General features: G+C 47.4%; 1 protein-coding gene across 11 annotated transcripts in view; it reads left to right on the forward strand.

Annotated features, from left to right (window-relative positions):
* Positions 1-25,446, forward strand: part of Agap1 (ArfGAP with GTPase domain, ankyrin repeat and PH domain 1) — a 430,070-nt gene that overhangs the window by 381,049 nt on the left and 23,575 nt on the right. For all 11 annotated transcript variants that reach the window (XM_051154307.1, XM_051154308.1, XM_051154309.1 and 8 more), the window contains one exon: positions 2,201-2,423. In XM_051154307.1, coding sequence (XP_051010264.1) covers positions 2,201-2,423 — 223 coding nt within the window. The remainder of the gene's footprint in view (positions 1-2,200; positions 2,424-25,446) is intronic.

Raw genomic sequence — 25,446 nt, forward strand, 5'->3', positions numbered from 1 at the left:
CCACGATGTATGGGGAAAGTAGGAGCTCAGTTCAAGAAGATAGGGTTGAATTTGAGAGAATATCCATGGGGACGAAGAAATAATGTGTGTTGACTCCCAGATCCCAGGAGGACATTGATGTGGTTGGGAGAGGTAGAGAGACTGCTGACAGAGTCCCTCATCAGGGCAGGCTGACCTCAGGGAGGTCTATGCAAAGTGTTCCACCTTGTAAGCAAGGAAGAGGTTAAGAGCTGCGACTGTAAGGTGTTAGAGTTTATCTTGCCACTAAAGCCAGGGTCAAGCTGGCTTCGCCAGGAAGAGAGAGTGGCATCAGAAGAGAGAAGATTGGAGGAGCAGTTTGAGTGGAAAATAACAAGGAAAAGACTAAAACCAAGGAGAAAATCCCAATGAGACACTTAACTTCGACTGCATCAGAGTTGAGCGTCAGGAGAATAGGCATTGGACAAGAGGCCAGCAGTGGGCTGAAGGGATTAGCCATGGAGGTGGCTGGCAGTTATGGCTGCCTTGTCTCAGTGGGCAGGCCTGACAGAGACAACCAGGCAGAAGTCTAGCTGTGAGGGATTGCAGACACCAGGCTGGAGCCTTGCTGAGGAGGGCGTGCAAGCTCTTCAGCATCTGGGTCAGGCCTGTGTCCGTGCTGCCTCTGTTTCCTCCGTGCTGTACCCACTCATTGCTTTTCTCATCTTTACGACCACAGAAACCTGACAATTGTATGGAGGAAGGCTCATCTTCACTTTAGTTTGAGGAGCTGCAGTCTGTCATGGGGGCGATGGGGATTCCTGGCGGCAGGAGGTTAGGCCAGCTGTTCATATCTCCATGCATCGGGACTCACAGAGAGGACAGGAAGTGGGTTGGAGCTCCAAACCTCAAGGCTTATCCCACTAGAGATTAACTTTTTCCACTTGGGCCTCACCTGTCACAGCTTTCACACCCAAAACAGCGCCACCAACAGGAGACCAAGTGTCCAAACACGGGGCCTGTGGGGGACATTTCACATCCAAACTACAGCTCTGTTATCATCTGCTGCCTGTAACTTACTCCTTCCCTGTGTTCAGATGGAGTCTGTCTGTTTCTGTATCCTGTTCTCTGCTTCTATGTAATACTTAGGTTTTCCCTTCCTCATCAGAGCATCTTTGAGATCACAAGCCTCACTTCCAGTGCTTCCTCTGGGATATGACTCAGCCATCTTCTAGAGATGTGCTGATGTTAACTAAGTGGCTGGCTGACATCTGGTTTGTCGCCATGCAACCACTGATGGTCATTTACCCTGCAGAGAGCCCAGGAAATCTCCCCAGTGAGTCAGATCAGTTTTTGCTGACTCTTCTGGTAGACTTGGGTAAATGCCGGTTCTACCTGTCTGAGTTTAGCGTCTTCCTGTCGCTGTGAGAGCCATTGGCCATCAAGGTCAGCCTGTCTTTGCGTAACACCTAGAGATTCTAAGCACAGAGCCAGCCCTGGCCCCAAGTTCCTAATCTTCTGATGATGTCATCCAGTTTCACACAATGACAGATCTGTCCCAGGGCCCCTAAAGCCATTCTCTATACAAGCCAGTCATCCTACAGAACTGTACCCTTGGCCTATCATCCCAGGGGGAGCTGGGTCCTGATATAACTATGTTACCTGCCCACTGATCTGCCAGCGGCCAAGGGAGCACTGTGGGTTGCTGCAGTGGGTACTATTCAGCAAGACCCATGATGGCCATACCTTCTCAAAGGAGTGCGCCTCTTCCATCTTCAAAATTCGCCAGCTTGCCTAAGCTATGCTGACAGTAGCAGAAAGGGTTATGAGGACCAGTGCAGCCTCCACGTATGACCTGGTCCTTGGTGTCACCCAGTTGCCTTGTCTCTGCTTCTCACTCCCTTCAGCAGTAGCAGTCCACAGTGGGCATCTCAACACACATGATGGGTGTTTTGTTTTGTTTTGTCTTTTGTCTGTTGTGGACCAGTCCTGTGGATGTGGACGGTGCTGCTAACATGTTATAAGAGGTGTTTCTGTCCAAACAAACACCAGTACTTGGAAACCCTGGATTTGCAACAGCTGCCAGCAACATGCCTTGTCTTTCTTGACCCCAAGAACAACTCGAAGTGATGTGACTGGGGACTGACTAGTTGATTAGGTGTCCCTGAGGGACCCAGGGACATTGAGACTGGCCAAATGGTGGTAGTCTGATGGCATTTTGCTCCTGTTCCTCTTCCTGTAGACCCTAACTGGGCCAGTTTGAACTTGGGAGCTCTCATGTGCATTGAGTGCTCAGGGATCCACCGGAATCTCGGCACCCACCTCTCTCGGGTCCGATCGCTAGACCTTGATGACTGGCCCATGGAGCTGATCAAGGTGATGTCCTCCATCGGGAATGAGTTGGCCAACAGCGTGTGGGAAGAGAGCAGCCAGGGACGGACAAAACCCTCATTGGACTCCACAAGGTAGGAACACCCAGGTACTTGCCCAGCAGTCACACAGCTGGGGATGACCTCGGGGGCAGCTGCAGTAGTGGCCCTGGGAACGCATGGAAATGCCGATTAGCCTTAGTCTGGAAACTTCTGTATTTGAACTGGTGCAGAGAAGACTGGATGATTCAAACGCCTTAATTTTTTATGTTTATTTTTAGGCCTTGGGGATTCCTCTCCCCTCTTGAAAATGTATTAGGCTTCCAAGCTTATGAATATATTACTTTAATTAATATATTTCTAATAGGCACAAGCTGTGCTAATACTAATGATAAATTTTTGATTCTTTAGGTTTGTATTCCTACTTACAACATTGGTAAGCATCTTGTGAGTAACCAACCCCCTCACAGGCTGTTGCCAACAAGTGAGTTTATGATAGAAAATGTATTTTATTTTCTAAAATAGACTTCTAACACATTTAATGAAGTATAGTTAAGCATAATGTATGGTGACTCCTCATTAATGCTAATTGTTATCCAAGATAAAAACGCATTTATTTTGAGGCCATTTAGTTTCTCATTTTTCATTTGCAGCAATTATAAACCATTTTTGAGAATATGCATACATATTTAATTCCCCCAAGAGGTGGCTGAAATAGCCCATTTTCAAAGAAGCCCTGTCCGATAGTGGCAAGAGGGGTCAGCTCATCTCTGGTTGGTCTAACCAAAGACATCCACAGTACTTAGGTGGGTGCTCTGTGTCCCCCTGACTGCCCAGTACAGGGGCTTGAGATCAGCTTCTGCTGTGACTTCTCAGGAAAACAGGAGGAAGAGACGCTTGCCCTGCTCAGCACCTGAAGTTTATGTGGTTTGTTTTGCTGGTGAGGAGACGCAGAGTCCGAGCCAATATAAACCACTGGGTGGTTAAGCTGCAAGTCCAGTTTTCTGGCCATTGATCTCCTGAGACTGGCTGGCTAAGTTCATTTCACCAACCCTGCAAAATGACTGTGTGGCGCCCCCTCTGGTGCACATCAGGAGTGAGGCTGGTGTACGTTTGGTTCTGCCCTTTGTGTTAGCCATAGTGGGAAGGGGAACAGGAAGGGAGGGTCAGCAAGGTACATAAAGGATCCTGGCTGAAACCCCATGGGTTTGCTGTGACAGCTCCCCCTTGTATGTTAGTCTGTGTAACACAGTTAGGGCTGGGTTTCTTACAAATCAAAGCTATGCAACCCTTTGAGAAACTATTTTCTCTTGTGATTTAACACTTACATGGAAGCCAGATTGGCTCTTCACCCCAAACCATCCTAAAACATCTATTTGCTTTGTGGTACCTAATTTTTTTTCATAGTGTGTGGTTAAATATCAATCTGAAGATGAAAGAAAAGAAAAAGATTGGAAGTTAAACTGTTTAATGCATGAAGAAAAACATTGAAATGAGTTAGAAAAAAAATTAACTTTGTGCACCTGGCCATTTAGTTTCAAAAGTAACTACAGGATGTATTTAATGCCGTGAATTAGAAAGGTTTGCTGTTCTCTTAGGATTTAGGACAATTAGAAACTGATATGTGATTGTCTCCATGCACCCAGCAGTGAGTGGCCACTGTGTGGGCAGTGAAGAGTTCTGACCACTGTCTGCCCTGAGCTCTGGACAATGGCTTTCTGCTCTGCCCAGCACTGTGCACATCACCCTATCACCCTTACTGCTTAGAGACAGGCGGGGAGAGGGGGTCTTCCTCCTCACAATTAGAGTGACTGCGGTTGAAATTCTCACCTTTGGTCACCCTGGATTGTTCTGGAGAGCCCTTTCGAGTCAGGACCCCTCCCACTAGGCTGTACTGATGTGACATGGTGGCATGCCCGCCATCTCAAGAGGCAGTTTTGGAATTTCTCAACTTGCAGACAAGAATGAGAGCTGGAGGCTTATTTGTGCCTTTGGTAGAAATTATCCCAGGAAGTTTTCGGCTGGTTAAATTCAATAAATATTCACCAATCGCTCATAAAAAGAGAGGGATGGAGACGGGGAAGCAGAGAAGAGAGAGGATGAGTGAAGGAAGAGCATCGTAACAGTGGACCCTCTTGGGGACAGCTGAGGACATCGGTTCTGGGAAGTGCACGGCCTTGGCTGATCTCCAGGAGATGGGGTGGGGGACAAGGACAGCCTAAGGTGAGGCAGTAAGGTTCTGCCTGCGGTGTGCGCATCCAGCGGTGTGCTTCCTACAGAATGGGTGTTACTCTGGGAAGTTCTTGAGCCCGGAGGAGCTGGTATTAGGAGGATTTGGATAGTGTTCTGTTTGTGTTTGACCACATTCCATCTGTTCCCAGGAGGACTGAGACCAGCATCAGGGTGATGGAAAGGACCAACAACACAGAATGAGCCAAGGGCCACCTAGGTTACCAGCCTTAGAGACGCCATGATAGAGGGGAAGTACCACAGCTCATACATAGCACAGGAGAGATCCTGCCACCTTTCCCACTTCCCACCCTTGCCTCAAATAGAAACCAAAGTCTGGAAGTCTCGGCTAGAGTTAGTATAGAATTTACCCCAAGAGAGTCTATACCTAGTCTAGGTCTTGCCTGTCCGAGATCCCCCACCTATCCTCAGGCCGCCTAACTTCTCCCTGAGGACTTGGAGCTGGTCAGTAGAAGCATCAAGGGGCCAGAAGCTAATCACAGAATGAAATGTTGATGTTAGTTCAAGCAAAAAAAAAAAAAAAAAGTGTCACTGTTTGAAACAAGGGCCCAGGTGTTTTCCCACTGAGCTTGGGTCTGTTTCAACATAATTTACCAGGTTCATCTGACTGTAGATTATAATTTAAAATGTGCTGTGCATGTACACACACACACACACACGTGCACACATACATACACATGTCCTAACAGATATACACATAGTCCAACATACACACAGATATACATATATCCTAACAGATGTATGCACAGTCCAACATACACATCCTAACACACAAAACATAATCAGACATGTGTGTAGACGTGCTTACATGCATGCACACACTCTTGTGCACAGACATATACACATAGCACTGTGGAGAAGGAGCACACAGCATGTCTTTCTACAAAGAAACAGCCAGTCTCCTGAAACAGCCAAGCATTGGCATCAACCAGGACTACAGGCAGGTTGGGAGAACAGGCGCCTGGCACAGCTGGCTGGCCTTCTGCCTGTTGTCCCCACATCCCTATTAGGGCAGCTCTGGATAGCCTATAATTGGTTCCAGCGATCCTCAGCCACCCTGAGAACTGCCGTTCAAACTGGAGCAGCATTGTGATCAATTGGAGCTGACGACAGCTGAAGCAGTATTGACTTCCCATTCCTAAACAGGGGGATCATTAGTCAAAGAAAGCGTCTTTTAATTACTCCCAGGAAGGGGAAAAAAATCTTTTTGGATGGATTCTGCAACAGCTGCCATTTTTTTCTAGTAGATTCGATATTAAATTTATTGTCGCAGGAGGGGAGAAGATGCCTTCCACCCCTCTGTAATGGGGGTTTGATTTGGAGAAAGGATCATGTTAGGGGGAGATCAATGTGGCAACAATTAACTACATCTGGGCTAAAGTCAGAACACCTTACACACACACACACACACACACACACACACACACACACACACACACACACACACTGCTATTGATACCATTTAAGCACACACTTAAAATATTGATTGTACACAGGCATATTGAGATGATCTGAGAGGCAGCAATGAGGGACAGAATTATTTGGAGTTCGGGCTAAGAATGGGGGTGCCTTATGACCCTCAGTGGATGTGTTTGTGTGTCAAGCTGTGTAGAGGACAGTTGGAACAGCTGAGCCTGGAGCCACCAGGTACTCAGGGGTCTGGGTCCCCATGTGAAGAGGCTAGTTAACTATAGGTGGAGGAAGTGCCAGGATCATTGGTGACCCTTTGAAATGAAAGAAAAATAGCCGTTACGGTAACAGCATTATGAGCCAAGTAACTGTTTATGCCACGCGCAGCACACAACATGGTCGCCTGGCACCCAGGTACACTTGTTTGCGTCCACACTCCCTGGCTCCTCGCACATGAGGCTTGGGAGTCTACAGCACAGCCGAGCCGCTCCAGCAAACCCTTGAGACACCTGTCCTCATGGCCTTTTCTAGGACTAGTGCGCGGCATGCTGACCTGCCTTCCTTCATCACTGTGCCGGCTCAGCCTTCGGTGAAAGTAGTTTCCTACCGGAGCAAGGCAGAGCCCTCTGGGTGGAAGCCAGGCCTTGGTAGCCTAGCTGTAACCGCTAGGCTTCCTGTCTTTGTCTCCCTGATGTCCTTTGGCCTGGGAAGGTCAACAGGGACCATGCTATTTACATTTTAGCACGGGGAGCCTATTTACATGGTGCTTGGCACCTGCTGTCCTGGGCTGGGAAATCAAAGGTAGTTGGAATGCCAAACTGTGTTTTCAATTCCAGGAACAGCTCGTGAGAGAAACTCTAAACACAGCCAAAATCACCCATTACCTACACTTTGATGCCACTTGGAAGGGAACATTGGCGGGTTTGGTACACAGCTCTCTTCCCGGTTTGAGCGCCCTCCCCACCCACCCTTCGTTCATTGTTTGTAACTTCATCTCCCTGCCTAAACTCCCTACAAAGAAACACGGCCATGGGTAGGAAGATCAGGGCCACCATCAGAAACCTGCGTGGGAGAAGAGTGGCCACACACTTCCAGACCCACCCAGTCTGCCCGGCAAGGGAGTACCACTTCTCTTTGATTCTGCAGGGCCACTTTCATCTTATTTATGCACACGGAGTTATTGATAAAGGGGAAATGTATCCAAACTGAAAATAATTGGATCCCCGCAGCTGACTCTGAGATATTAAAAGCAGCCCCACTTGGCCGTGTCTTTGTCTTGTTAGGTTTGATCATAAGATCACAATATAGTAATCTCGGGCTCAAATTTCTGGCATAAAGATGCGCTGTTCTAAATGTGGCCTCAGGGACATGACTGCCCACGCGGCCCCAGGATTGTCTCGTCTGATTATTTTTCAACAGTTCTTGGCCTGCTGAGGTCAATGTTTTGTGTCTTTTAAGTGTTCCTCTATGCTGGACACCTTTCTCTATTCTCTTTCTTAAAAAAAAAAAAAAAAAAAAAGATGGGGAGGGGGAGAAGTAGGAGACAGAAAAAAGGCCTTTGCTGGGCTGACCAGAGTCCATCTGCAGTTGGGTGGCATCTGCTCCCACATGTCACTTCCCTCATTAACAAGCAATTGAATTAATTAAATGCTACTCAGAACACGCATAACAAGCTACCGGCAGTGTCCAAATTAGCACTGATAATCAAGGATGATTCCCTTTATTATCTTGCTAAGTGGTGCGCACGCTCTGAGCCCCCTGTCTGCCCTCATCTATTTACATATACCCCCAGCTTCTGCCTTTGCATGGGGAGGTTATCTTACCTAGTTAATTTGCCACGATCACCAAGCATGGCGGATTGATGCCTGCGCGGCCACCGACACAGCGTGCGTGGGGGGGGGGGGAGTCCCCTCCCCAGCTGCCCTCCCCCAGCCTCAGCCTTTGTAGCTCAAGCTCCCTGATAAATTAAAGGCCACCCCTGTGGTCTCTCAAGTGAGTAATAGAGGCAGAAATTTCATTTTGCAACTGGCTGATTTAATGATCCGAAGGGTAATTAATGGCCTGATTATCTTAATGTTAAATATGTCCGGCAGCAATTACTGTGACCTCCCGCTTGTCAAGGTCCGGGCTGTGCTCCTCTTTCAATTAAGTTCTCTGGGGCTTAATGGCATGAATAAACTCCTCTGATTCTATCATCCTGGACGCAGAGGGTTCAGGGAGCTGGGGGCTCGTTTGGAGTTTTAATCAGCCTGTCTTCTTCTCTGGCGACCAGAGTTAACAGTTATAACAAGGGCAGTTTAACTTTCTTCTTTGCCTACGCAGACCCCTCCGCACACGTGCACACGCACACGCACACGTCTCTTATCTTAGTTATCTTCCTGTGTTTATTCCAGCGCTCTGAGGGGAGAGATCTGTTTGTGGAGGGAGACTCTGTGCTCCTGAGGCTTGTCTCTTCCAATATAAATTACCATGTGAACGCTGTGGTTTTTCTGTTTGACAGCCTTAATTAATTGGCAGGAGCCCCCGAAAATGACAGTGCCACTAATTGGAACTCAAAGTGAATTTCTGTCACCATAGCGTGCCTGTCGGCAGCGGCCATGCCCCAACCCCAACCACAGAGTAAGGCCACCCTCCCTGTCCCCTGTGTGTCCAGTACAAGCCCCGGCAGCGGCAGACTCCTGAAGAGCCAAGGCTTTGCTGTCTACTCGCAGGAGTGACATTTACTGCCAATAAAGTTTATACAATCACGGCTCTGCAAACCCAACAGCTGCTTGGGGAGCTCTGCTTTTCCTTAAGATATTTAGCAACTTCTCCTAGCAGCCGAGTTGGAATCTGAGAGCGCCATAACTCACGGGGCAGCCCTTGCTGACTGGATGGGCCTCATTATCACATTGCTAAATACGCTTGAGTTTACCAGAGCACTGGGCCCAGATCCCAAATATCCTACTATAAATATTAAGCCAATTAGGAAAATGTACAGATGAGGAGTACATTAACACTGCTTTAAAAATAATACCTATAGATTACAGTGACAAGAAACAGCACTTCCTTACACAAGCCGAGACCGGGGAGCTTGGGTGGGAATTTGTGCTCAGCCCTGAAGAGACTGATTCTTTCTTATCATGGGAAGGGTGGCTTGAAGAAGAATCTTGCTAAGCTTAACCATAAAGGGTCTCCATTTGCAAAGGGTGCCTGTACTCACATTCGCCTTTGGACGAGGCGGTGTGCAGGGTTTCCCATGCTACCCACTACCCAGGAGCCTTCCTATTTATCTGCTGGCTGTGGGAAGCTAGTGTGAGCTGGAAGCCAGCCTCCCCGCCAGAGCAGTCTTGGGTTGGAAACCTGCGTTATTGTCTCCCTGGAATGTATCCATGGAGACAGTTGATGAGCTTGCGCATGTTCAGATTTCCAGTCCTGCCCAGAGGATGTCTCTCAGGCACCTTGGCCAGTTGAGCCTCTGTCCACTTGGGAGAGCTTGTGAAAGAAGGAGACAGGAAGACTAACTGTTTTAGGCTTGAATTACGTACCATGAGCCAACAAATGCTTTCTTCAGATTCTTGTGACGTCCTCCAAAGGGTCGTGTCTTTCGGTGCAGTTTTGTGGTTCCACATGGGAAACGCCCTTCTCCCATCTTGACAGGGGCGGAGGGTGAGCATACCTGGTGTCCCCAGTCTCCTGCTTGCTTTTCCTGAGCACGGAGGGATTGTCTGCGGCTTGCAAATGAGGATGAGGCAGGTGTGGGGATCCCAGTGTTCCCTGCCTGGGATCACACTGTCCACTTGAGCCGGACTCTGATTCCCAACAGCATCCTTAGTCCTTCTGTCCCTGTTCCCTCTTGGCTTTGCAGCACTAGAAAGAGGGCATCCGCACAGCAGCTAGAGAAGCTGTGAGGGTCACACCACAGTAGCCATGCCCAGCCCCAGCCCAGCTTGCACTCAGTTTCTCTGTCCTTAGCCATTCTGTGTCTGGGTGTGTGCGTCAGTGAAAGCTCTTTGCATGTGGTGATATGTTCACCGTGTCTTCCCACTAATAAACTCTATCTGGAAGCCTCACACAGTGAAGGAAGAAAGGACAGTGAGGTATTGGTTTCCTGTTGTTTCCACGTGGCAAGCCTGTACTCTGCTCAGGAATCAGAAGTCTCCATTCTGTGCAGCTGGTGCTGATCTTAAGCACTCCTGCAGAAAATGGTCCTGAGAACTCTGAACAGCTGATCGGCTAACACCGGGGTTGGCCAAGCTTTTCGCATGGCTCCGCCCTGCTCCTGACCTGGCTTCACTCTGCTTGTGTCCCTGACCCAACTCCAGTTGCAAAAAGTGTGTAGGCTGTGCTTCACCTGTCACTGCATCTATATGATGACATACAGAGCTCACCCCAAGACTTGTAGTTCAGCATCTTCTGTGAGTCTAGTCTTCAAAGCAAGGGTGTTTGATCCTTTGTAAAAAGAAACTAGTGATTATACCTACGCACTTAGTCATGTGGAGTTAATGCTAAAAGAAAATAATATTTATGAAACTTTCTAGGCCCCTTCTTATCTAGAGAGTGTACTAGGCTTTGTTCCTGGATCCTGCCTGCTGCTAGTAAGAGGGACAGATGGCCTATGTTCTCTCCCCTGAGTGCACAGAGTGTGTTTGTTTTGCTCTGTGGCATCAGCATCAGCACCAGCACCGTCTAAAAACACACATCCTCAAGACCCACCCCGAGCCTATTCAACCGGCCTCCCAGGAGTAAAGGGCAGGGGTGTACTTTAACCTTGCAGGTGATTCTAACACAGCATGTGTTCAAGAAGCGTTTGTTTCCATGATCATAATATCGATAGCCCTGCCCATAGACTTTCTGTCTGAGGTGAGGTCAGGCCTCCGGACAACACTCTGTACTTCCTGAGACCAGGCCATCTGTCCTTCTTTGCAATATTTCAGTCTGTCCTGGCATGTCCTGAATATCATCCTAGTTACAGCCACATAGCACCCTGTGGCCCCCTAGAAGAGGGTGCACATACTATGTTCAAGTGGCATTTGTCCCAGGAGTGCAAGGTTGGTTCAACACACACAAATCCATACATACACAAGCACACACAGGTTTGTATATAATACACTACAGTAATCGCAGTGTGAGGAATGTAGAAAATATTTCAGACAAAACCAGTACCTTTTTGTGATACAAACACCCAGCAACAACCTTTACAAAAGAGAGTAAAATGGAAATTCCTGAATCTTATGAAGAACGTCTATGAAAAACCAACAGGTCCCCTCATACTTAAGTGGTAAGGCGCTGCCAACGTGTACCTAAGCTTAGGAACAAAACAAAAATGTCTCCACTTCTTTTCAACATTGCATTTGAAGTTTAAGTCAGGGAATCTGGGGAAGGGGAACAGATATGTCCAGATGAGGAGAGAAAAAGTAAAACATCTACCTGCGGATGTTGCAGTGTCTATGTTGAAAACCCTGAGGAGTAGGAAGACACTAACAAGTAACAAACAGCCTCAGCAAGATTGAAGGACAGGAGATCATTGTACAAAACTCAGTTGTATTGCTAAAACCAGCAGTAACTAACCATAATGAAATTAAAGAAACAATTCCATTTACAAGTAACATAAAAAGAAACATGAAAGCAAACTGAACCTGTGCACAGAGAACTACAAAGCATGATTGTAAGAGATCAAAGGAGTGCTGGCTGTCAGGGTGCGGGATTTTGGTTTGGAACATTAATATTGTTCGGACAGCAGCTCTCCCAAATGGATGTATAAATTCAACATGTCCTTCCCAAAATCATAGCTGCCTTTTACCTTTTCACCAGAAAAAAAAAAAAATGGACAAGCCGATAGAGAAATGTAATTGATCTAGAAATGTAAGAGTCTGTAAAACTGAGCAAATAATTTGATCTCCAAAAACAATAACGAAGTTATTCTGGAGTCCGGAAGACAGCGCGAGCAGGAGTCCATGTCATCCAGGCTTAGAGAGCTGGTGGTCCTGAAGCACCGGGAGCCTTCCAGCCGAATGCTGGTGACCCCTGCTGATGGAAGCAGTGATTGCCCTCATCCATCAGCTCGCCTGAAGTCTCCCGAGGGCAGCCACAGTGTTTGCACACTGCTCTGTGTTGTCTTTTTAATTCTTTTGAGACAGGCTTTTTCTTTGTAGCCTTGGTTGTCCTGGACTCCATTTGTAGACCAGGCTGGCCTCAAACTCTCAAGACATCCGCATGCCTCTGCCTCCCTGAGTGCCGGGGTTACAGGCATGTGCCACCACGCCCTGAATTCTGTGCTCTCTTACTGAAATTGCTGGTATCTGTTGAAAATCAGAAGGTGATACCTAAGAGAAGATGAGTTGCCTGTAGCCTAACCCATGAGTTGGGCCAGGCCTAACTTATCTTGTGGATTTGTCTCCAGAGGATCCTCAGAGAGCCCAAGCACAGGCTTCATGCGTCTAGAATTACAAGTCATGTGCTGTGCTTTCTCGGACCTCCAGCGTTGGTGAGCAGAGACCGCTGAGGCCCAGGGTGGTTCTAAGCAGTAAGCAGTAGCTTTGTTCCCAGTGGCAGTGGTAGCCTTATTGAGGGCCATGGAAGAAGCCTACACTGTGGAGCCTTCCAGAACCTGCTCTCTAGCAGATGGTTGACTCTGTTACTTACTTTCCTATAGCTGTGATAAAACACCATGCCCAGATGCAACATATAAAAGAAAGAATTTCTTGGCGCTTATGGCTGCAGAAGGGGTGAGTCCATCATGGCGGAGAAGCATAGCAGCAGGCACAGTGGCGGGAACAGGAAGTTCACATATTTAATCACAAAAGTGAAGAGTGAACTGAAAGTGACACAAGGCTTTTAACCTCAAACCCCACCCCGCCTCCCCCAGTGACACACTTCCTCTTATGAGACTACATCACCTAAAACAAACCACCAACTGGGAAACACTGGAGACCAAGTGTTCAAATATCCAAGACAATGGGAGACATTTCTCGTTAAAACTTGTCCTTCAAGCTGGGCGTAGTGGCGCACACCTTTAGTCCCAGCACTCGGGAAGCAGAGTCAGGCAGTTTGCTGTGAGTTCAAGGCCAGCCTGGTCTACAAAGTGACTCCAGGACAGCCAAGGCTACACAGAGAAACCCTGTCTCGAAAAACAAAAAAACAACAATTAAAAAAAAAAAAAAAAACTTTGCCCTTCGGATAGTTTTGCCATGTAGCAACTTTGTGACCTTCCCAGGCAGATGTGGAACTGCGTGAATTGAGGAGGACAAGTGTGTATTCGCTCTAGATTGCTAAGGTACACCTTTCAAAATAATGCTAAATGAAGGTAAGAGTAGTCATACATCCTGTAACATCCAGAGGATCACGGTAGGTACTTGCCTAGTAGCTGAGAGATTGTTACTTTGTAAAGTATTTGTAGCCCCAAACCCAAACCAGCCAGAGGTGTGCTCCCTCTTGTAGTTTCAAAATGGCCATCCAAAGTGAGTTAAATCACTCTCTCTCACTCTATCTCTCATACACACACACACACACACACACACACACACACACACACACACACACACGGAACACTTCTCTGGCTGAATCCAAAAGTCACAAGGAAAAGACTGGGACTAGGACTGTTAAGAACACTGCTCTTCCTGGGGACTTGGGTTCGATTCCCAGCACCCAAGTAACAGCGTACAACCACCTATAACTCGTGTCACAATGGATCCAACTCCCTCTTCTGGCATCCAGGCACTGCATATCTGTGATGCACAAACACAACTGCAGACAGAACACCCATACACTTTAAACAAATAAACAGCAAACTTTAAAAAAAAAAAAAAAAAAAAAGTTATGCAGCCATGTCACATTTCCTACAATTTCCTACATCAAGTGACTGGAACACTTTATCACTGTCTTCATTAACAACTAATATTGAGCCAGTCCCTTTGGGACAGATTAATAACTTTCTCAGTGAATAATGTGAAACTGTATATGCTCTGGGTGAAGCCAAGGGTTGCTTGTACCTGAGATAATGAAAGCGGGCCTGCTTCCCTGTTCTGCATAGAAGCATGGCCTCTCAGCCAGCCTATTGGATTCACTGGAGGAGAGACCCAGCTACAGCAAGTGGTTTCGTGTGTAACTCAAGAAAGCCCTAGATCAATGGCTGTTCCCCCAAGGGAGTACTGTTGTGGACTTTCTAAGTCACCCACAGGTCCTGTACCACCTCACTGGGCAAGAGCAGGACGAGTCATTTGTTCCTGTAACAAGGAAAGATTCTTACTGCCATGAGATAATTAGCTGTGGGCCCGTGTGAAACATCCAGTGGACAAGCATGTTCTCATTTCCTTAAAAAAATAAAAAATAAAAAATCCAGTAATCCCTAGAGAAGCCAGGCTTTCTCAGAAATGTGCCCACATTCCCTTCTGCCTTTCCCAACACTGATGGCAAAAGTTAAAAACTGGAAGACCCTTCCTGGAAAGAGCTTGGCAACACATTCCACTGCCTTTGCAGTGACGTGGCTTCTGACCCAGAGAGGCTTCCTTAACACTTACCCAGAACAGTGAGAGACATGTGCAGAAAGACTCCTGTAACAGCATTTACGAGTTTAAACTTTAAGTAAAGCAAAAATCCAAAATAGGTATCAATATTTTATTTTAAATTTTTTAACTTATTCATTTAGCAAGGATTGTGGGAACATGTCACAGCACACATGTGCTGTGGGGATCAGAGAACAATTTTGAGAGTCCTCTTCTTCCACCATGTGAGCCCTAGGGATCAAATTCAGGTGTTCAAGCTTAGTAGCAAGTTCCATTGCCCACTGAACTATCTTACCAAGCCTGATATATATAATTTAATGTAAAATATTGCATATGCCATGCTCTATAAAATATAAGTCATATCAAAGTGTAGTATATATGTACACCGTGATACATAATTGTATATTTGATACATAGTTGCTATATAAAGAAATAGTATATTTTCATACTTGCTGTTACTTAGTTATACATTTTTGGGAGTATGACACATGTATTATTTCTCTTTGTTAATCCTGTAGCATATACAATATGACATTTTAGCCATTACATACAGTGCAACTGGAAACAGTAACAGACAGATGGCCACAGTATTCATAGTCAAAAGCATCTTATCAATTGGAATGTACTCTAAATTGTTAATTGGAACTATATGTATAAGATCCCTGTGAGATTAAAGCCTTGAATGGACAGGGGATGTCTCCAACATGAGTGGCGTGCCTATTCCTCTCACCAAATGTGAGCAGGTAGGTAGCACCCCAGGGCACACTTGTCTGTGCTCTATCTGGAGCCAATGCTACGAACACTGAGGCTGGAAGAGGTATCTCACTAGGACTTGAGTCCTGCTCTGTTCTTAAGAACTGTATAGCCATAGCCAGGTGTGGTGGCGCACACCTTTAATCCCAGCTCTCAGGAGGCAGAGGCAGGCAGATCACTGAGTTCAAGGCCAGCCTGGTCTACAAAGCGAGTCCAAGACAGCCAAGGCTACACAGTAAAACCCTGGCTCAAAATACAAAAACAAAACAAAACTGTATGGCCTTAAGCCCTGGCCTCCTCAGACCTGCTAACTCTCTGTAAGAGGGTCTGCCCCCATAGGTGAAATCTTAGGTAGAGGGAGGATAAAGGGGCAGGGGCAGCTTTCAGATGACCTTCTTCACCTGTCTCTCTGAATAAGATGGAGTGTGGGCCACATCCAAACCATCACAGCCTGATTCTGAAGGCTTTTACACAGGCGAGAGCAGCTATGACCCCATGAGTTGCTTAGGAGTCAGGCTGACCTAGCATTCCACCTCCAGGTATATAGTCCAGAGAAGCAGAGGTACATGCGCAGTGGCTGGAGAGATGCTTAGCAGCCAACAGCACTAGCTGCTTTTGCAGAGGACCCCAGATTGGTACCCAGCACTGACATGGTGGCTCACAATGCTCTATAACTCCAGATCCAGAGGATCTTGTGGTCTCTTGGGGCCTCCTTGGGCTCTAGACACACAAGTGGTGCACAAACATACATGCAGGCAAAAACACTTAATACACATGAAATTAAATGTTTTTAAAAAAAGAAAATGCAGGTTCACACTGTAACCCGTATGTGAATGTTCATAGCAACATGTTTCTTGTCAGCTAAGAAGTAAGAACAAATCAGCGTGCCAGTAACTGTAGAGCAGATAAACTCAGTGTGGCCTATCTGGGCATCCTGTTATTCAGCAGGAGATGCAGATAGCATCTCGATTCACACTGGGATGTAACTGAGTCATTGACCTTAAACCCAAAAGAAGATCCATGTGTGATTCTGGTTACCTTGAAGTCAGAATCGGCAAGTTCATAAAGACAAGTGGTTGCCAAAGGTTGGGAAGGTAGCACATAGTGGATGCGTGAGGAAAACAGTGACTGCTCATAGGGAAAGGACGAATGATGCAAATGTTCTGTATAGTCACATGACTGAGACACTCAGACTCCTGGGTAATGCCACATGGTGGAATGGCAGATTTGTGTGAGTTACATCTCAATAGAGCAAAGAAAAAAAACTATGCCACATCTTTAACTCTTGGGAAAAATCAGACACAGTGTGTTGTGGTGTTTTCAGTGAAGCCAGAGAATGCTATTGAGTTCTGGACAGGCAGTGACTATCTAGAAATCCCAAGGGGGAAGGGAGGGTTCATGAGTCCCAGTCAGGCTTAGAGGCAGCTCATAACACACGCACGCACGCACGCATGCATGGCCATCAGTGGTCTTGTCCCCAGCATTCTTTCTAGAAGATCAAAGAATCACTCAAGTGCTCGGCGGCGGTGGCACAAGCCTTTAATCCCAGCACTTGTGAGGCAGAGGCAAGTGGATCTCTGTGAGTTCGAGGCCAGCCTGGTCTACAAAGCAGGTCCAGGACAGCTAAGGCTACATAGTGAGACCCTGTCTCAGAAAAAAAAAAAAAAAAAATAGGAAGACTCGGCCCACTGTGGGCAACACGTTCCCTAGGCAGGAGCCGGGCAGGTGTGTGCACGTCCTCTCTGCTCTTGACTGGATACTGGGCTGTGTCCTGACACCACCACATCTAAGTTCTTCCTTTGATTTCCCTCTAATAATGAACTACAACCCAGAATTGAATCCCAAGAACCCCTCACCTTTTTGTCTGGAGGAGCTTAATTGAGGAGACCGTTTTCACAACGCCAAATGGCGGTGGGAAGGATATGTGCTCTTGGGGTCTCTGTTGGGCAGGTGTGTGCTGATCTGGGCACCATTGGTAAGAGTAGCCCTTACACGAGTTGCTTGTCCTTCAAACGATGGCCATCTCCAGGAGGAGAGGCCTAAGCTGCCTTTTTTTTTTTTTTTTTTAAGATTTATTTATTTTGTATACAGTGCTCTGCCTGCATGCACTCCTGCAGGCCAGAAGAGGGCATCAGATCATATTATAGATGGTTGTGAGCCACCATGTGGTTGCTGGGAATTGAACTCATGACCTTTGGAAGAGCAGCCAGTGCTCTAAACCTCTGAGCCATCTCTCCAGCCCCTAAGCTTCCTTAAAAACAGATATCGGGTGGGTCTGTCATTTCCTTGTTCAGAAGTGTTTGTTTTGTTTTGTCATTACTCTCTCTATGCTGCATGCCTGGGTCTCCTGTGTGTTAGCCAGCTCTCTAACACCAAGTCCCCAGCCCTGGCATTTTCTCCCCTGCTTCACTTGTCACTTCTCTAGTATTCATATTTGGAAAGTCAAATAACAGTGATAATCCCAGCATTTTAATCACTATAGAAAAAGTATTAGCAGGGCTGGCGAGATGGCTCAGCCAGTGAAGGTGCTTGCTGCCAAGTCTGATGACCCAAGTTCTATCCCCAGGACTCACGTGATAAAGGGAAAGAACTGACTCTATAAAGTTGTCCTCTGATTTCTACACACATGCCATGGTACACAACACTAAATAAATAATCTGAAGTGTTGGTGAGCTGTTGAAATTCTTCTTTTTTACTGAGTCTGCTCACACCATGTATCTTACGTGAGACTAGCCGCACTTCGGGTGTCCAGTAGATGCTAGCATTTAGGCATCATGGACCTGAACTGTGTATCATGGCAGTACCACTTGCCCAGCCAGCCAACTGGCAATACAGCTATGTAATTGGAGTACATGATTAGAATACGGAAGGCTTGTACTGACTCCCTTCATAACAGCCCAGTCTGGCCATAGCTAGTCCAGTCCAGAAAGAAAGAGACATAAGTTCATCCAAAAGGCCTGTGCCTGTGTAGGTCAGATCTTTGAGGTCCTACAAACTCTCAAGTGGGATCCAAGTTGGCAGCACATGAACCTTTAGGGACCACCAGTCCACATCCAAACTGCAGCAGCCTCTTATGCCTTGAATGACTTTCTAACACTGAGTCCTGTTGCTCCAAGCCCTGTATTTTTCTCCAGACCTACTCTTTGCTCTTTAAATATGTCATGTTTGTCCCTTACCTTGTGGACATGATCAGTGTCAAAGTCTATCCTGAAACCTTCTGTGTCAATGTAGCTACCTGGACCAGGCCTGTATGAGCAGTAGAACCTTGTGTACCATGCTGCCTGCCTCCTGCAGCTACCAGCTTGGTGCCCCCAACCCTGTTATCCAAACACAGCTCTGTGAGGCAGCCTTGCAGCTGTGTACATGAACGTCTCAGGCCTGGCTTGGTCACCAGGGCCCCTTATTCCAAAGCACATGTGTTCCAAAAAGCATAGTCTCTTCGAGAGGAGTTGGAGCCACTTCTGAAAAGGCAGAGGATGATGGAGATGGCTTCCCGGGAACACAGCCCAGAACTTCTGGCTTCCAGATGGCTCTTTGTAGTCGCAGACTCCTCATAAATGTCCAGTGGCTTCCTCCATTAGAGAGTTCTAATGACCTTTCCAGACTCGCATTGTGCATCCCAGCCACCCGAGGGCGCCACTTCACAGATAGGCACCTCAGTGACATGTTTTGGGTTCTCTGCATTGTTCAAGAAAACCAGGAGCCCCTTGAAGTGTGGGCAAGCTGTAGTGCCCTCTCCTTTCCCCTCACTCACACAGCCATACACCTGCAGGATCAGTTCCAGAAGATGCAGGGGTTTCTTTGGTATGATTTAGGCTAAATACAGATCAAAGATATGAGGGCTCCCCATCCATCAGAGTACCCCAACAGCATCTCTGCACCGGGAAGACTGCCTCAGCCACCCAACAGAAAGCAGAGGTGGGAGTGTGTTACAACTCCTGAAAGTTAATGCTCAGTCTTTATCTGGCCTACCACGGGCTCTGAATTTTCCTAAGTTTAAGTTCAACAACTTATTTGAACAGAGGGGGAAAACAAAGTTCATTTGCTCTTTACTAAATAGCGGTCCACCTAAAACCTAGCACCCAGCATTGCAGGTGTTTCTGACCAACACCAAACCTAAATAGAAGTGTGGCATTCTCACAGATCATTCACAGAAATAACAGAGGCCACAGACTCCCCTTTGACACAGCACATGAAGGTGGGTTTTTATTTCCAATTCTCTTTTTCCTCTACTCACCCTATATGCACTGAATATTAAGGCTGAGCTTTGTGGTGGAACAGGACACAGAAGGCTCATGCACTGTGAGATTTTCACCACGTGGAATAGCCAGAGAAGGCAGATCTGTGCGGACAACACAGAGGACCAGCTGCCAAGTAGTGCGGAATCCTCTGGAATGACGGGAATAGGCAGGAACCAGACTCTGGAGATACTTGCACAGCCCTGTGGACTTAATGAAAAAAAAAAAAAAAAAAAAAACCTTCGTATTGTATATCTAAAACAGGTGAATTCTCTGGCATGTAAATTATACCTCAATAAAGCTGTTAGGGAAGAAAGACTCAGCGCCACCAGCCCCCACTCCAGGGGGCTCCCAGTTTAGTGAGAAAGCCAAAGAAAGGGCAAAACAAAAAGGCAACACAAAGGGGGGAGCACAAAAGGGCCCACTCCCTTCCCCTCAGTGGCCATAACAGCCGCAGTGGACAGGCCATCTGGCCTCAGCCCTGGTTTCCTAGGGTTTCAAAGCCTCCTGGGTAAACACCGGGCTGCCAGGCCTCTTCAGCCCTGAAAACATCCGAGGGTAAGTGGCAAGTCTTTGGTGGACTACAAGGCATGACCTCCTGTAAGAAGCCTCCCTTTTCCTGCCAGATCCACCTTCATATCTGCACACGCATGCACGCACACATGCACATGCACACATGCTCACCGTCAGGGCCAGCATCATTTATTCTAGGTCTCAAACCTGTGCTCAAACAAGTAGCTTGGGATCTGATGTTGGTCTCTAGAGAAGTACACTGAGGAGCCTGTGAGCCCAGGCCTGGAGCTACAAGCAGCTCTGCTCCTAGCCTTTGCCATCCTTGCCAGCAGGGGTCCTCCGTAGAGTGTGGACCTCTCACTGAGAGCAAGAGTCTAGAAACAACTCGGAAGGCAGATCACCAACTCCTGAAGCCATCTTGACCATGTCGGCACATAAACCAGGATGTCCAGCCCAAGCCAGGATTCCTAAAACCAAAATACATCCCTGTGAATTTTAGTTCCAGCCAGTGGTAATAGATGCATCTAGAAATTGAGAGGGGAATAAGGTGAAAGAGAATTCTTTAGGGTATGTGCATCTTCTGGAGTGCTAAGGAGAAACCCCACTGCTGAGCACACCAGCCTCTGCAGCATTTCACAAAAAGACCCTTCCAAAGGGCCACTTGTGACCCATGAGGGCAACATTACATGTGGATGACTCTGCCCCAGATTCCCTATACTATATAATCTTCCTATGCAGATTTCTCTTTAAAAAAAAAAAAAAAAAACCAAAACACTTTTAAAACAATTGTGAGAGTTTAGCCTGGGGATATATAACCTACTGCAGTGGAGAAGCTGAGGCTTGAAGGTCTCAAGCTCAAGGCCATCCTAGGGCTACCTAGTGAGTTCTGAGTCACTTTACATAAAGAGACTCAGCGGTAAGAGTGCTTATTGCTCTCTCAGAGGACCCACGATCAGTTCCCAGTACTCGTGTGGTGGCACACAACCACCTGTAAGTGTCTAGTTCCAGGGCATGTGACCTCCCCAGGCACCGTGCACGCACGTACAGGTGCAGAACAAAATAATCTCTTTTGTTGTTGTTTTTGCTTTTGGGGGGTGGTTTTTTGTTTCCCCGAGCTACTGAGATCATCTGTGTCCTTTCACTGTGAATGAGTTCTGAAGAATTGCGTTTAGAGCTGGTGCTGTAGTTCTGTGTGGAGCACTTGCCCGGTGTGTCCGAGGCTCTGGGTTCCGATTCTGACACTACTTGAGTGGCATATAGCACCTGTGGGGGAGGGGGTTGTAATCATCCACCTCTCACGTCAAACAGTTTGAATTGAGCTCTCCCTAGACACCTGTGACAACCAAACACACACACACACACACACACACACACACACACACACACACACACACACACACACACACACACACTCCTGAGCAGGTAATGCCCTTCATACCATGTGGCTGCCACTCAAGTTTGGTCCCTACCTGGCTCCTGTGACTTGGGCTTGCTGGCCCCTTTCCCTTTGGGGACTCTTGGTAGACAGGTGATCACAACCCACCCCCTCTTCCCCACCCCCGCCTTGCTTACCTTTCTCATTCCCAGGCCTGCCCTTCACTACAGTAGAAAGACCTGTGCAGTAAGACCACAATCCTGTCCTCAGCCAGTGACACAAGCTGGGAACGGTAGCCTGATTCCTGCCAGCCTCACCCTCAGCCCCATGTGTGACACCCCCTACACTTTGCAGGGCCAGGGAAGGGAAAGAGGCACACACAGGGAGAAAAATACTTAATGGGCTGCTCCATGCGAGTACTGCAGTGTGGCAGGATAGAGGTGACAGGCTTCGCTGGAACAGAGGGAGCTGTGACAATTACCTAGTGTCCTCAACAGGGAGGCAGCTGTACAAAGAGAGGAAGGGGGGACCCTAACCCAGCTCAGTCTGTGTGCATTTCACTGTTGGTGTAGTCTGATAGTCAAAGTGTGTCTGGAAGGGAGGGAGAAACATAAAGGGTCTGAAATTGTACCCGGCTGGCAATGTTGGCTGGTTGGCTCATGACCTTTCTGGATAATGAAGGGAAAGTGTGTCAGGCACAAGCAGTGGCCGGAGTATCAGCCATTAGGTCAGTCCCTGTCCCCCTTGTTGAGGAGACCCCTAGGCCAGTGGTAGGAGAGGAACCTGGGCTAGGGACCTGGGTTTTTATTATGTGTGTGGGCCTTATTAAAGGCGTGCATGAGTGTGCAGATACAGATGCCAACCAAAGGACACCCTCAAATACCAGTCCCAGGGTCTCTCACTGGCCTGGAACCTTCCACATCGCCTGACCAAGGAGGCCCTGGGAGTCTGCCTATCTCTGCCTTTCCAGCACTGGGATTAAAGCACTGGCCAACACACTCCAGTTTTCTTTCCGTGCATTCTGGGGCTTGAACTCAAGTCCTCATTCTTGCAAAGTCAGCACTTTAGCGACTGAGTTTATATAATGCTCACAGCTGTGGAAGCTGTGGACTTCCAAGGCTGCCCCACTGTGTGTATTCACCCCCCTGTACGCATGTACAGAAAGGCTGTTAAGAACACAGTCCATGCTGGAAAGACATGAAAACACAGAAGACTAAAGACTGCCCAGAGCTCAGCCTCTCACTGCAAATAAGGACCAGGGTCAGGCTTCCTCTCCCAGAAGCAGTCTCTAGTCGACACAGTGCTATCTTGGGCTTGAAGCCTGGGAGGTATGGAGGGCTGCGTCCGGGGGGGTGGGGGCTTCACAGAGAGCAAGCCGGCCTGATGCTGCCCGGGGTTGATCCCAGTGGATGCCACCAAGATCAGCCCTTGCTACATCACAGATACTTCCCAGGTTTTGCCTTCTCAATCCTTCTCTCATAACAGAATGGACATTGCTTCTCTGGCACAGTCCTAGAGATTAGACGTCCACAGTGAGCTGGCCTACCTGCATTCAGTGTAGCATCTTTGGAAACCACACTGTTCCCACCTGCTCTGTCTCTAGAGGTGCATGTGTACTTTGGACCCTGGCTTGATCCTCTTGCCCACCTGTCACATGGTTGTCCTGTGATTATATGGACCACCTAAATATTCCTAAGTAAACCACCTCAGGACCTTGACGCCATCACATCTCCAGTTATGTGGCCATATCCCTTCGCATATTCACAGGTTCTGAAAATTGTAATGTAGACATTTCTGTGCCTACCATGTTGTTCTGTCTCCTCTAGACACTGGCCTGTGCCATGAGTTTTCTATGGGCTTAGGCAATGTCATCAAACACAAACACACACACACACACACACACACACACACACACACACACACGTGTCTAAGCTGGCATGAGGATGCTGGACTCTTTCCTGATATCCTATTAATACTCAGAGCCTCTGCTTTCATGAGGGTCAGAGAGATTTGCGCTCCTGTTCACTGCTGGTTGTATAGCTCAGGTGAGACAGGCAGACATATATGTCTGACACTGTGAGTCATGGAAACAACATTCTATTGTAGTGACCATGGTGTTTGCCTGGAGCAGTCATTCTTGTGCAGTGGCCGGCAGAAATCAAACCTTGTGGCCCAGAGCCACCCATCGTCACTTTGAGAGCCTCCTTGTTACGGCTACTTCTGCAGCCTTGAAATGACTCACCAGTGCAAATACATGGGCGTTCAGAAAAGTAAAGCTTTAGCCTGCTGAAAGTTCTGCGAGCCCCCTACCCACCCCTACCCCAAGGCAATTATCTATATAAAACATATCCTTTTTTTTCTTTTAAGTAGACTCCTATTGCTAACGAAACCATATTTCGGACATGAAATCGCTGCAAAGACGAAATGCCACCGCCCAGAAAGAGCAGGCACAGCGCGTGCATTTGGTGGCCCAAAGGGAGCCTTCTCTTCCTCTCCGGGAGATAAAAGTATTCTCTTCTATTAGCCTATGAAATTATTTTAGAATTGGGTTTTAAGCCCTGGAATGAAGGTGGGGATGGGACCCCCAGCGTCGGTTCCACACACAGGAAGTCAGATTGGAAGCATGAAGCTGGGACGTGTAGACTGGCCCGCCTCGCCACCAATCCAAAGGAAATATGAAAAGACTTGTTTTAATGTTGGCCAAAGGCAGTATGAAAGGTGGAGCTTCCTCCCTGCGGCTTCCTCCGATGCCCTTCCGCCCTGATCCCATTTGCTAGCAGTCCATTTCTGTGAGTTTTCCCTCTAGAACAAACCTATCATTTCTCACCACAGGATATTTACGGCTTCAATCAGCGCCAGATTCAACTGGCTTCTGATCTCATCGCTGGAAGTTATAGATGCAGATATTATTTGCACTGCGGTTAATTATGGAGCAATCAAACTTTGGCTTTTCCACTGTAATTTCCTCTGCCAGCTAATTTAATTAATCACCCCCAGCTCGACTCTTCCAGCTGCGACCAGCAGGGTCATTAATTAGGCATGTGGTGGGAGCTGACGACCAGGTCCTGCCAAGCGTCTGCTGCCCACTGGGTCACAGGGAGACAGGGCCACTCCTCTGTCACTCTGGAGAGGAAGGTGTGGCTCTAAAAGCCAATAAGGAGCAGACAGCCCACCCACAGTAGCAACTGGCTTATGAAACTCACCTACTTAAAGAGGCTTCCATCGATGGTTGAGTGAGCTTGCCGAAGAGGTAGCTACATGGCTCATCTCAGCTTTGGTCTTAGAATTTTCATATGAGCCTGTGGTGATCTGAGCAGTGTAGCCAGTTCCAGGCCAGTGTCTAATACTGAGGTGCCATCTTCCTTGAGGTCTTATCAAATTGACAATGCTCCAAAGGAAAGAAGAAATGATTGTTTTCCTTTTGCCATAAGGAAGCGATTTTTTTTCCCCCTCTGAACCTATCAGAACTGACGTAGAAATGCTGTACATGGTCCCCTCCATACATGGGCTTTAAATGGAAAAGATCTTTATCCTACAAGCCATCAACACCTCTACTTCCTTTCTAGTGGCTAAAGAGTCTTCATCAGCATTCCACAGAATGCAGTACACCCCTAGACTCAAGGATGGATCAGCACCCCAAATTTGGGCAGATCTTATATGAATATTCTTTTTAAACTTTTCGTTGCATGTATTTGTTATGGAGGTACACGTATGCTATGACATGCAGAAGTCAGTTCCCCTCTTCCACCTTATAGGTCTCAGGAGTTAAACTCAGGTCAGGCTTAGTGATAAACGCCTTTATCCAACGAACCGTATCACTGTCCATACATATATATGTGTGTGTTTATATTCACATAATATATATTTATGTGTATATTCTTTCTTTTGAGGGAGACTTGAAACAGGGTTGCTCTGTGTATACCTGGCTGTCCTGGACTCACTTTGTAGACCATGCTGGCCTCGAATTCATAGAGATCTGCCTGTCTCTGCCTCCCAAGTGCTGGGATTACAGGCGTGCGCCACCGTGCACAGCTAAATTTCTGTTCTTGTAATAATGAGGTTTCCTTTTTTTGTTGTTGTTTTGTTGATTTTTTTGT

The sequence above is a fragment of the Acomys russatus genome, chromosome 12 (assembly GCF_903995435.1).
Source record: "Acomys russatus chromosome 12, mAcoRus1.1, whole genome shotgun sequence".
Classification (NCBI taxonomy): domain Eukaryota; kingdom Metazoa; phylum Chordata; class Mammalia; order Rodentia; family Muridae; genus Acomys; species Acomys russatus.